The sequence below is a fragment of the Aptenodytes forsteri genome, unplaced genomic scaffold (assembly GCF_000699145.1).
Source record: "Aptenodytes forsteri isolate BGI_AS27 unplaced genomic scaffold, ASM69914v1 Scaffold167, whole genome shotgun sequence".
In the NCBI taxonomy this organism is placed as follows: Eukaryota; Metazoa; Chordata; class Aves; order Sphenisciformes; family Spheniscidae; genus Aptenodytes; species Aptenodytes forsteri.
In genome coordinates, this window is record NW_008795926.1 from 1,765,881 (window position 1) to 1,778,475 (window position 12,595).

The following is a 12,595-nucleotide window of genomic DNA, read 5'->3' on the forward strand; positions in this document are numbered from 1 at the left end:
CCCAGCTGGAGCCGCGGCCTTTACCCTCAGACAAGTGGTCACTGTTCTGCCTTGAGGGTCAGGTAGGATGAGTGCCCTTGACCTGTGCCCGAGTCCCCCACTTGGCCCATGGAATGTCTCTCCTTCGAAGAGGCGCCGTCCCTGCGTGCCCTCCCTCGCGAACTGCCACGCAAACTGCCGCGCCACGCCCTAGCTGATGCGCCACGCCCTGTTTGCCTGTCCTGGTCGCAGCACTCCTGGTCGCTAGCGCTCCCTGGGGCTGCCTTTAGTGGGAATGGGGGGTGGCAGCCATTACTCTTGGTGCCTCCCATGCCTTGTCAGCTGCCCTTGTGAGAGCTGCCAGCTCCCGGCGGGTCTCTGCACTCCCCTCTGGGTTCCCCAGCTCAGGAAACCCCCCATTGCGGTGTATGCCACAATCTGCCGCTCCACTGCAGGACATGCCTGCACCGGAGCTGGTCACCTCTGCACACTTACTTAACGTGCATTCAATTCTTGCGTCCAGATCATTTATAAAAACATTAAAGAGGACTGGCCCTAAAATTGAACCCTGGGGAACCCCACTGGTGAGTGGCCACCATTTACTATAACCCTTTGAGCCCAACCCGTCAGGCAATTGTTCAGCCAACATATTGGACTTGTCTAGCTGCGTGATGGACATTTTGTCCAGAAGGATACTGTGAGAGACAGTGTCAAAAGCTTTGCTAAAATCCAAAACCACCACATCCACTGGCTTCCCTTGGTCAACTATATGGGTGACTTTGTCATAAAAGGAAAGTTGGTTAAGCAGGACATTACCCTTATGAACCTGTGCTGGCTATGACCAATGACTGCGTTGTCTCTCAAGTGTTTTTCAATACCTCCCAGAATAACCTTCTCCATAATTTTACCAGGCACTGAAGTGAGACTGACAGGCCTGTAATGACCAGGGTCTTCCTTCTTACCCTTCTTGAAAATTTGGGACATTTGCCAGCTTCCAGTTGACTGGGACCTCTCCAAACTCCCAAGACCGTTGAAAAATAATGGAGAGAAGTCCCGCAATGACATCGACCAGCTCTTTCAATACCTTGGGATGAATCCCATCAGGCCCCATAGATTTATGCACATCCAGCTGGAGCAGCAAGTCTTGAACAAGTTCAGGGTTGGCTGGGAGTTTATCATCCCCCCAGTCATGGTCCTCCAACACAGGGCTCTGGCGGTCCCAGGGCCCATTGTCAGTGTTGAAGACAGAGGTGAAGACAACCTTAAATGTCTTCGCTTTGTCTACGTCCCTATTTGTGAGGTGCCCGACCTCATCAAGTAACAGATCAATGTTATTTCTGACCCTTCTTTTGCTGTTAACTTATTTTAAAAAGCCCTTTTTGTTGTCCTTCACAGTGCTGGCCAGCTTGAACTCTAATTGAGTATTTGGCCACATGAATTTTGTCCGTACAGTGGTGAACAGCATCTCTGTAGTCCTCAAGGACTACAAGGAAGGACTCAAGGCTGAATGGCACCCACGTTCTTTACCATCTGCATTCCTTCCCACCTCACTGGAAATGATTAGATACATCTTGTAATCTTGTAGATGCACGTGTTTTCCTTGGAAGATGATCTCTGTTTGGTTTGCCTGTCTGTCTTATAGTTGGTGCCAAGATAGCATGACTTTTAGGAAACATGGTAGTAGAACTTGCAAGTGTGCCAGGGCACTGGCAGTCTCAGTCAGACACGTGTGGAGGCATGAAGCTATAGTGTGCACATTTCATGCAGCAGTTGGGGCTTGTGAGCACACCAGCAGCTCCAGGGAACAGCCATGCTCACAGAGGGTGACCACCGCCTTTTGTGGTTATTTACAGGGTACATAGGAATATGCATGTGGCTAGCTATCTGCAGTAGGTGATAACTGTAGATTTCTGGCTAGGTGTACATAGCTATGTAGTGCATGCAGCTAATTTTGCGCCATAGGATGGTTCCAGGATTTGATTTCAGTCCTTTTCCTCAAGTGCTGTGGACCTTTTAACAAAACTTGGAAAGTCTTGTCTGAAGTCTTGTCTCATTTAAAAAAAGCAACTGTCAAACAGGATAGTCGGGTACTCTGGGAAAGATCTTCACATCTCTGTATTTGGGAAGCTAGTTTTATGTTGTAAGAGACTTAATTCCTTGGCTCAATTGCAATTTCTTTGATATTGATAGTTTTTTAAAGGGTTTTCTCCTTTTTCTGTATGAAGATGCACATACAGGAAATCTCTTCTTAATATCCAGAATTTGCCTATGCTGAAGATCCTCTCCAAGTCACTCTCATCAAATTTCAGGCAAAGCAAATGTAGGCAGTTGAGGTTTTTAACACCCCTGTTCATGACATGTAAAGCAAGATCATTTGTCCTCTGAGTCTCAAGGCCAAAAATTAAGAGACTTCCTCAGTCCTGAGTGTCATGTGTTTCCAGGGTTGCAATAATCCTAGTAAATGGTTCAGCTCCTGGCTGTGCCAGCTTTTCTCGTCCAGCTGCGAGGGACTTGGATGGTCCCTGGCAGTGTAGTTTGGAGAAGGGACTGTGGTACATAGGAAGAGGGTTTTGTTCCATCAGTGCCGGTGGAGTGCCCAGGAGATGGGGACCAGTCAGCCTGTTTTTGCCAAGCCTGGTGCCTGGGCCATCTTCTCAAAGAGCAGGTTCATTCCCAGTCCTGCATTTTTTCTCTGGAAGGACACTCTGGAAATATCCTAGTTGAGCTGGTGGTCACTGAAGGGGGGTAGAGTTAACCGTGCTTTACAGGTGCTCCTTCACCATGGGGCTGCGAGGATGTCAACGTAGTTAAGGGCACGGGAGCCTGATGCTGTGTGTGGGAGGCTGAGTGTGTACAGTGAAGGTTATTCCTGGCTCGGGAGGAGTGGGTTAGGGGAAGAACATCGTGGTTGATTTAAAAATGTTTAATTTTCCGTGCTCTGTGTATGCAGTGTATAACATAACTTTAACATAAACATCTGGCAAAATTATATTTCATTCAGAAACTACATTTACATGTTGCATCTTTTGTCAGACGGAGTGCCTCCAGAATTTCAAATTGGTGGAAGTGCTTATGGGCAGTAAGCAAGGTAAGTGAAGGAGCATTGGCCAAAGGCACATCTGTAACTGATCTTCTAGCTTTTTTTTTTCCCTTTTACCACAGCCACAGTTAATTTTTTACAATAAATGCCTTCACAAATGAAACTTCACCATCGTGTTGAAATACTTAATCAAAAGTGATGTTGGTTCTTTTCGGTCTTGTGTGTCCTGTGGGAGTATGATTCCCTTCTCTTTCTTCATCATCACATAAAGGTTTATTAGCGGTTTCTGGTGGGTATTGACACTTTGGCAAAGAGCCCTGTTTTGGCGAGCTGCCTTTTAACTGACATAATTTTCTTAACTGCAGTTATTTAGTAAAGATTAATTGTAAAGTTCAGTTGTCTCCCTTCCTTCTCTCCTCTTTCCCCCCTGACACTGTCTCCAAACAAGAGCAAATTTGAATCCTTGATAGTCCAAGGAAATGCCAGTGCATTATGAAGTACAGAAATACACAGTCCGAGCATTGCTCAAGAGGTTTGTGATCCTGCAGGGGCTGAGCTGGTGTTCTCCAAGTTCACATCCCTTTGTGCTTCATTATTTGTAAGGCTGCATGGAGAGAGAAATAAAGCCACTGAAGTAGTCTGGCCACACCTGAGTAAATATCTTTGTAGTTCAAATACTGGCCTGATACTTTGCTTTCTTTGCAAGCATTATCAGTAAGTTGTTTTATAAGGTTATTGTAGCCTTGTGAATGTCTTACCTTGGTTGGTTTGTGGTGCTCTGTTTTAAAGCATCATTTACAACCTTGCTTTAGCTGGAAGTTATTACAATTGTTTTAATAAAATACAGAAGTTTGTTATTACTATAGTTGTCAGGGAATGTAGTTTTAAAGTCTTCTGTCAGTTAGCTTGTTACCAAAGTAGTGCTTGTCTTTTGAGTAGCTTCAAGCTGTTTCTGCCTTTTTTTAAAGGGGGGTGGTGTTTAAGAACTGTAAACAAAATCAGACTGTTCAAAGCACCTATGTGGTTTTTCTGTTAAATAATGAGTAGTCCAGGTCTGCATGGTCCTTTACGTTAATGTTAGTTGTATGCAGAGTTGTGAATTTTCCCTAAAATTTTTTGGGGTTTTTTTTTTTTTTTTTTGTTTAATTGAGCCTCATAATAACTTACAGTGCTTTCAAACATGATTAATGTTCTTGCTGTCTCTAGTTCAGCGCATGGTCTTGGACGATCAGGAACTGATTCTTAACAGACTCAAGGACATAAGAAAGGTAAATCTGAAAAAGAAACATGATCCTTTTTTATAGCAAGCAGGGAGTCCCCTTTTTTTACAGAAAAAGTACGTAATCAGTTACCTCCCCAGCTGGCTCATCTGTAGAGAAGCTAAGTGCTTAGACTGAAGTTTGTTTCTGTTCATGATATTCTCTAGGCGTAGAGGACTGGTTTGCTAAGTTCAGAACTATTTGGGATTTTGTTTTACAATATCTTTTTGTCAAATGTCATATCATTTATTTTTCTTTATTTTGGTAGACTTCAATACGTCAGATGAATCAAACAAGATTTTACATTGTGGAAAACAATAAATCCATTGTACGAGTAAATTTATTTGTTGGTGGCCTTCCACCTCAGCTTTCCCCTGAAGACTACACAAATATTCTCAAGGATGAATTAGCTATCAAAAGTAAGTAAACAGGTGCATTTTGAGATATATTCATTTGTATAGAATAAAATGTAGTAGCATTTATTGTTCCTTTTTATTATTTTTTTCTTAACTTTTTCTGACCTTACTTGAAAAATCAGTCTGCCTTGTACTCTAACAGGGGGTGTTTTTTATTCATTTTAACATGTTCATGGTTGCATGAGAGATGTGACAGCTCATTATTCACAGAATTATTATTACATTACTTGAGTTATGTGACCACACCATTTTTTTTAGTGAAAAAGCATCACTTTTTAGAAGTGAACCGTACATACCTTACACCATTCAAATTATGGTAGTGCAGTTTAATTCCCTGTGCATCAGTGTGCCTCGCCTTTATTAACCTCTGACATTTTTTGCGTGGGCTGTCCTCCATGTTGTTCATGAGCTCTGTGCCTGGTCACAGAGGAGTATGAGCAGTGTGTGCACCCACATATGGACAAGCACTCAGTGAAAAGAACTTATTTTTCTTTTTCAAAGAAGTGTAATTGATTTTTCATAATACTCTCTCAACCAACGTGTTCTATAAACAGTGTCAGGAATGGGTCATGCTTTTTGTTTCAGGAAACGAAGCATTTTTCCCAATTTTTTATCTAAGTTCAAGAGGAATGAAACTTTAAATGCCAGAAAGAATTCATAGTCACCTTTTTTGAAAATCAGTTTAGCTTTTCTAACTTGCAAAGTAAACTTAGGAGAGGGAAAGTATTAGCTGGAGGTTCTCCCTATATTTGTATAACTTTTAATATTTATTTATATTATATTTATGTAACTTTAAAAAATATTTTAAATATTTACTCTAAATGTACCCAAGGTTTTTTTTGTTTATATTTTTACCCTTTGCAGCAAATGTAGTATCTGTGAGTCATGTTTATCAAGCACAAGGTAAGCATTAAGATTTTTAGTCTTGCAAACAATGTCTATTTTCAAAACTGTAGCCTAATACTAGAGTCTCTAAGCTCAGAGTATGTTAGTCTTACTGCATAAGCAAAAAGCCCTTCAGATAAAATGTAACACGTTGTATTTATGACGAGCAGTGGATTAGTGTCACCTTATTAAAAAAAAAAAAAAAGGTTGCCTTCATGCCTCGTGTACCAGAAAGTGGTAATATTTCATCATAAAAATGAGTTTTGAAGTTGCCCTTCAACTGAATAGTCTTAACACCACTGAACTGTTAAAAAGCCTTCAAGTGCTCTCTCTCTATTTTGACTTCTACAATACTAAAATTTGGTACTGCTTTTGAACTTGATGGGATTGTTTCACAGGCACTGTTTCTTAGCACAGTGTCAAGTGGGGGTTCAGTGGCTGGAAGTCTGAAGAAAATCAGTACATTCATCTCTGTGTTCATCCTTTGAGCTGTTGCTTTGCTTTTGCTGTACGAATTTTATTTCAGCGAGGTCGGAGAAGCCGTGAGGCTTCTGAGAGCTGGAGCAGCAGTGGCTCTGTGCAGCTTTAGTGCAGTGGTCAGGTGGGAATCTGCGTTTGGTAAAACTTAAAAGTGTGGAATTTATCTTTTGTATGTTTAGGTGTCCGTGTCCAAGATGTTTCACGTCCTTTGGCAAACTTAACTTTCACATGACCACTAAATGAATCTTTCTATAGCGTGGTTTTGAAGACTGATGCGTGCTTCCTTTGTGCGTTTGCCATCTCCACATGGGTAGTTAATACTGACTTTTCATAAGGAAAACCATAAAGCTTTCAGATGTGCCTTCTCTTTTTCATATTTGTCAATGGAGAATAGTTGTTTTTGTGATACTCTTCCCATGTCACAGCTTCATTTAACCAAGTCTACCTGCATGTGTTTTTTAGATGTTTCTGCTTGTATGTGATTTTTATTGTTCTTTGTGGTTTTTTACTTTCTGAGTATTTTTTTTTTTGTTTCTGGTAACTTCCTGGCTCTCACTTTTGATTGCAGCCAGGTTGTGTTACCAGCTTACATCTCATATGCTGTCTGTTATGCACTTTGATCTTGTCCTGCCCTGTTTTCCTCCTCACTAAGTATCTTACTTCAAACTAACTTGTCAGTATTTTATTTTCTTTTGTTTTTCCTTTTGTTTTCCCTTTTTCCCTAACTTCCCCATACAGGACCTAAGCCGACATAAAGATCTTAAATTGATTCTCAAACCAAATCTTTGCTTGTAATAGTTCTTGCTGAGATATTGTCAATGAATGGAACTACTGGATTTTTAATAATGAGATACAAAATGAAACCTGATACCTTTGTCACTTTTACATGATGAGAACAGCCTGTTAGTTATGATAAAGAGTATGGAAATAGGCCATACTTCCGAAGCCCAAAGGAAGTCTTTAAATATGCATCAGTTCTGTGCTGCAGTTCTTTTTGTCCTCAAACTGCTTTGCTTTAACAAAAATCTGGGGTGTGTTTGGGGGTATGAAGGAAGGCTTAAAAACCAAAAGAGCCCAATTCGCTGATACACTCTGCACACCACAAGTGTTGCAGAGTAACTTTTACTGAATAATGTCCTGAGTAAACTGAGTAAATTTTTGCTGTGATACGATGATACTGATTTCCTAATAATAATAGAAAATACAAAAAATAGTTCTGATGCCTCTTTACAGGTGCTGTTGTACTCGAAATTTCATGCTTTTCTGAAGCTGAAAGAATATATATGCTAGTTAAAGATACAACTGTCAATGACAAGCCTCTGAATGCCGTGGTGATTCCTGAAGTTACGGTAAGAGAAGGGTTTGAATTTAAAATATGTCTTTAAAAGAAAAACAACTACCTTAAGACTTTTTCTGCTGGAAGTAAATGAAAATACATTTTATTCAAAGGAGCCATACAGTGAGTTTCTGCAAGTAGCGTGATTAAAAGAAATACTTGAGAGCTTGTACTTCATGTATATGATATAATTCTGTGAGTTAAGTCACTTGTCCTGTTACTGTTGACTTGTCAGGAATAACTACACAACTATACAACTGCATAACTATACAACTATAAAGGGGAGAAAAACAAAATTTTTTTTTCCTCTTTATTTCTCTCAATGATCAAAACATTAGGTGGGGTTTTAGTTTTAGTTGGCGTGTCTTAAAATGCTTACAACTTTTTTTGGGGCACTAAATGTTTCCTCGCTAACCATGAAGTAAAGTACTACTGCTAATCTTCACATTTACAGTATCTTCATTTCCCCATAGCAGAGGGAGTTTGACCTTGTTTAAATGCTGTATTGTGGGTTTCAGAGGAAAACAGTCTTTTGAAAGAGTAATTTCACAAATTCAGGGTCAATTCTGATTTATTAATTTTTATGGTTACAAATCACTTTCCTATGAATTAGTTGGTTTAATAATAGGTTCCACGTTAACAAAGCAGATTCAGGGTGAAAAGAGGGAAACGGTTTATGGAGCAAAGTGATTTTTAACCAGGATGATGTAGGTTCTGTCCAAAAGAGAGTGTAGCCATAGCTACTTTCTGCTGAGCTGTTGTGTCTCTTGCAGTGACTGTCTTTCTGGAGTTGCATTATGGCCAGGAAAGTGAGGGTCTTGGTTTGACTTCTTAGAACTTCACAGAAAGTTGAAAATTTTAAAAAAATACATAATTAGTGGGAACTATGAAACAGCTTTAAATGGGAGGGTCTCAAGTGCAATAGCCATAGTTGCATACTTACATGCCTGCTTTTACCATTTAAGGAGTCCTATGCCTGTCAAAGTTTTCTGAAGGAAAATTATTTTTTTGTATAAGCAGATACTAGTGGCAGTGCTTAATGAAATTGGCAAGATTAAAAACTATCCCCCCTCCAAAAAAAGTGAGCGCCTTGTCCTTATGCATGCATAGGCATTTTGTTTTGTGAGATCCTTAGAAACCAACATCCCCTCTCATCCAAACTAGGTTTCAGAGTTCCTGTTATCGGAAACAGAAGGCAGCATGAAGGTGGGACTGCTTTTGGATGCTTGTTTTCAGTGGTTTTCAGGCAAATGCATTATGAGCCTAGGTTTGGTGCACAGTGTGAAGCTGAACATACTCCACTCTGTTGATTACGTATGTCTGGTTTTCTGACACTAGATATGTTTGAAGTGAACTTCTTGATGCCAGGAAAATACAGATAATGCTATCTGGTATCTGATGCAAGATATTTTTTAGAAACTCCAGTTCAGGGGACTGCCAGGGATTAATTTCTAATATGTAAGAAGGAGAGAGGGGTTGTACATGTGCACATACATTTTGTTTCCATTTCAGCATGTATTGTTTATTTTTGGTTGTCTCACTGAAATGAGCCAAGAGTTAATCTAAATAATATTTCAAGTGTTGTGCATATGTGCTTTGGCCACCCAGCTTACGCCATTCACTAATTACCCAGGATAAACTAATGAGTGATTGTTGACCCTACTGTGGGTAGCAATTGGACTAGATGATCTCCTGAGGTACTTTCCAACCTAGATTATTCTTTTATCCTATGATACTATTAGACTTTGTTTATACTTTATATATGTGACCATTTAAATACAGCACCAGGAAATACTTATACAGGAACTGAGCAGAATATTAAATTTATGCTGTGTTTGACATTCCTCTTGTGGGTGAAATACAAAGAAATTGGGAATGAAGGGCTAATGTGTAGTCTTAGAAGAAGAATGGGTGATAAAACAAAGGCCACAGTGTTTTGGTTAATGAATGATTTTTCCAAATTGCAACTTAAACAAACAAACAAAACAACCCTTCTTAAAAGTCAGTAAAAGCACAGAAGTAAATTGGTGGTTAGCAGGTTGCTAGTCCTTCATTTTCCTGAGGGTGAGATTTGCTTACTCTGTATCTGATATACCTTCTAAGGAGGAGGCCCAGTTCTAGTCTGGCATGGTCAGGTTTGCCAGAAGGAATTCATCCTCTTGTTATCATTACTGAAAAGTTTGAATGCAGAATTAGTTTGCACTAACTGCTTATTAGAAAGTCAAGCAATTAGTGTGATCAGATGTGTTGATCTGTTCTGCTGTTTCATGATCTCGGGCCTTTAAGAATTTAATTAAACACTTTTTCATTTCACAATATTCAAATAAATGAAAATACTCTCTTCATTGGAGTGTGAAAAAAATACAGTCTCTTACAAAGCTGTTTGGCTGCTGTGTGTAAGGACCTGAAGGGGCAGTTTGGTATTGCTCTTTGGTAGCTTGTCAAGGTGAAAGACATTGCAGGGCTGAATCTTTGAATAGAAAGCTAATTTACCAGAACTCCTTTTGCAGTACTGGCAAACAAGGAAATCAACAGAGAGTTGTATGAGACCAATAAACAAAGGTGTCAAGTTTTTGTGGCTTTATCACTAATGCCACTTACCAGTGGAGTGCCCTCTGACGTGTATTTAGGTTCCTTAAGAGTAGTAGAAAAAGATGTGGGAGTTTCCCAAATGGGTGAAACTCTTCATTTCATTCATTCCACTAATTCCTCACACAAATGTGTCCAACTTAAGAGCACGATAGTTTAATGACCCTCCTAGCCAAAACACCATGAAAGGTTACTTTCCACCCTTCTTCCGCTGCTGCAGTTCCCCAAAAAGTAAAGAAAAGGCTCGAGCTCCTGCTGTGTTGACCAAGCTGCTGCTCCAGTTACGTTGAGACACCTTGCACATCATTCCTCATCAGATGCAATGATTCCTTTCTGGGCAGGGTGGAGGAAGTTTGTGCTTGGGGCGTCGTGAGTCCTCGCCCATGGGAGATGCTGCAGACAGCCTGCTTGCAAGTGTTGAATTTTACTTGCCGCTAATAGATGTATGCAGTTCCTGGAGACAGCCCACCACCCTGGAAGATGTGCTGAGGTGGTTGTGCTGGCAGGCCTGTGGCACAGAATGCCTTGCTGTGCTTCACCGTGAGATGTGATTATACAGTACACTCAAGAGAAGGGGATTAGCATGGATAATAAATATCTTGCCGCAGCCTGAAGCTGTGTTGTGCTAATCCTGACAAATTAAGCAAGTCACAGTGACTGTCAGTGTCTAAATCACACGGCCTCCTTCAGCTGTCTCTAAAAAAAGAGCAATAAATTCCTTCCTGAACACCAGCCAACACAAAACCCCTCTGCAGATTTCACTCCTCAAGCAGAGCACTGAAGCCAGGGCTAAAGGGGGAAGGGAGTCCTTAGGCTGTGAGTCACACATCCCATTCTGCCCAGTAACAAACTAATTCGTACGTCCCCACTGGGGCTTTATTAAGGGATTTAAAAAAAAATATCTGCAGCATAAGAGTGCTACCCTTGTGGCTGTAATCATAATGGAGCATGTACTTTTCAGAAAGCAATACAGCAGCCCTGCTTTGCTGTACAAACTGTCATAGAGTTTTTAACCCCTACTGAAAAATAATTGTTTTCTTAGAAGCAGGACTTTATCTAGGGATTTAGCAGTGTTTCTTACCCTATAAGTTTAATGAAGAGTGATGATGGGAAGCAAGTTAACTGTAAGGCTAAGCACTTTCTAGAATACTTCTGTTTATTCTACATAGGTGTGTTTAGTCCTAAATAGGTACAGTTAGGGATTTACATTAGAAGATACTTGAACAAAGATGGTTTTGAGTGGTAGGACTGCTCAGTTTACAGTACATACAGGTATTTTGTTAGCTCCAGGCGTTCTGCGCAGCTGCTTGTGAGTCTTAGTAGCATGCAGGGTAAATGTTTCACCTTTTTTTTTTTTTGGTACAATATTGACACTTGACAATTAGGAAATTTAGATGGCAGTTTCGTAGAAACTGTAAATATGTATTTGCCACAATATATATTTACTTGAGTAAGATCTCAGATGGCTTTCCAAAACGCAGCTGTGCTTTTGAATGCCTTGGAGCTTATCACGTCTCAAAAATCATTGCGATTCCCTGAAGTTCCTTGTGAATTATTTTAGTTACTTGGTTTTAAACCCAGTGTGTTAGAACTTGCCTGTAAAGGCAAGTAATATAAAACATGTGTTCAATATGTCACTTCCAAATGTCCAAACCCAGTATTTTTAGAAACTGATTTCCTGAAGAAGAGAAGGTAATCAAATGTTCTTGTCCACATTCAAGTAAGGTATTTGTTTGACTTGAATGTTGGGCTGGTTTTCTCTCTCTCATTCTTTTTTGAAAAAGTTCTTGTTTACTTTGAGCTGCAGAACTGAATATTTTTTTTCTATTATCCCCTTACCCCCCTTTTTTTAAACCCTACAAGTTTCCAGGCATTGGACCAAGTCTGAGGTTTCAGATAGCCTGTATTGTTCAGAAAGTTGAAATGACTGGAGATGAAATTTAAGTAGTGAAAAAGCTTTAAAGAGGAAGAAATGGGAAGTGGTCAGGTGGGAAGGTTGGGCAGAGTAGAAGCTGGAACAAGGAGTGCAGGAAGGGAACAGTTTGCCCTGTTACCCCATGGGACGTGACGTTTCCTTTCAGAGCTGCTTTGCCTTTCGTTGCTTGTGGGATTTTTAAAGGACCATTCATAATGGGATATGGCAGATGATGGTGCAGGAACTGATGGAGTAATAAGAAGGGCTTCACTTCTGGAAAAGCCAGAGCTCTGCTTACTATTTTTATTAATGCCTGTGATGGCTCAAGGGGAGGAAATCCAATTCTCTCATTGGGATGTGTGGGTCCTTGAGCTGTTGACCTTACAACTCAAGAAGTCCTTCCTTTTTGTGACAGTGGCATGCATTGTTTTCCTTAGGCTTCCTTTGCTGGCTACAAATATCCTTTCCATGTGCTTAACAGAAATAAAGATATTACCCTTGTTGTGTGTTGGGCACGCTTTGAATAATCGCTTCCCCTTTTCCAATAAAGCCTGAGTATGGAGGAGAGGTATTTTGACCTAGCAGTCATCACAGTATAGCATGAAGGTGGTTCCTCTGGAGGAAGCTGTGTGGACAGCTTTGCAGCCTGTCTCTCCAACCTAGTTGTTTTGCCAGCAGTGAAACCTTCCCAGTAAA

At 40.4% G+C, this 12,595-nt stretch overlaps 1 protein-coding gene across 1 annotated transcript in view; it reads left to right on the forward strand.

Moving 5' to 3' along the window:
* DGKQ (diacylglycerol kinase theta) overlaps positions 1-12,595 on the forward strand; it is a 72,188-nt gene that overhangs the window by 42,779 nt on the left and 16,814 nt on the right. Inside the window, exons 11-15 of the mRNA XM_009285057.2 lie at positions 3,013-3,067; positions 4,226-4,287; positions 4,547-4,697; positions 5,559-5,597; positions 7,293-7,408. Coding sequence (XP_009283332.1) covers positions 3,013-3,067; positions 4,226-4,287; positions 4,547-4,697; positions 5,559-5,597; positions 7,293-7,408 — 423 coding nt within the window. The remainder of the gene's footprint in view (positions 1-3,012; positions 3,068-4,225; positions 4,288-4,546; positions 4,698-5,558; positions 5,598-7,292; positions 7,409-12,595) is intronic.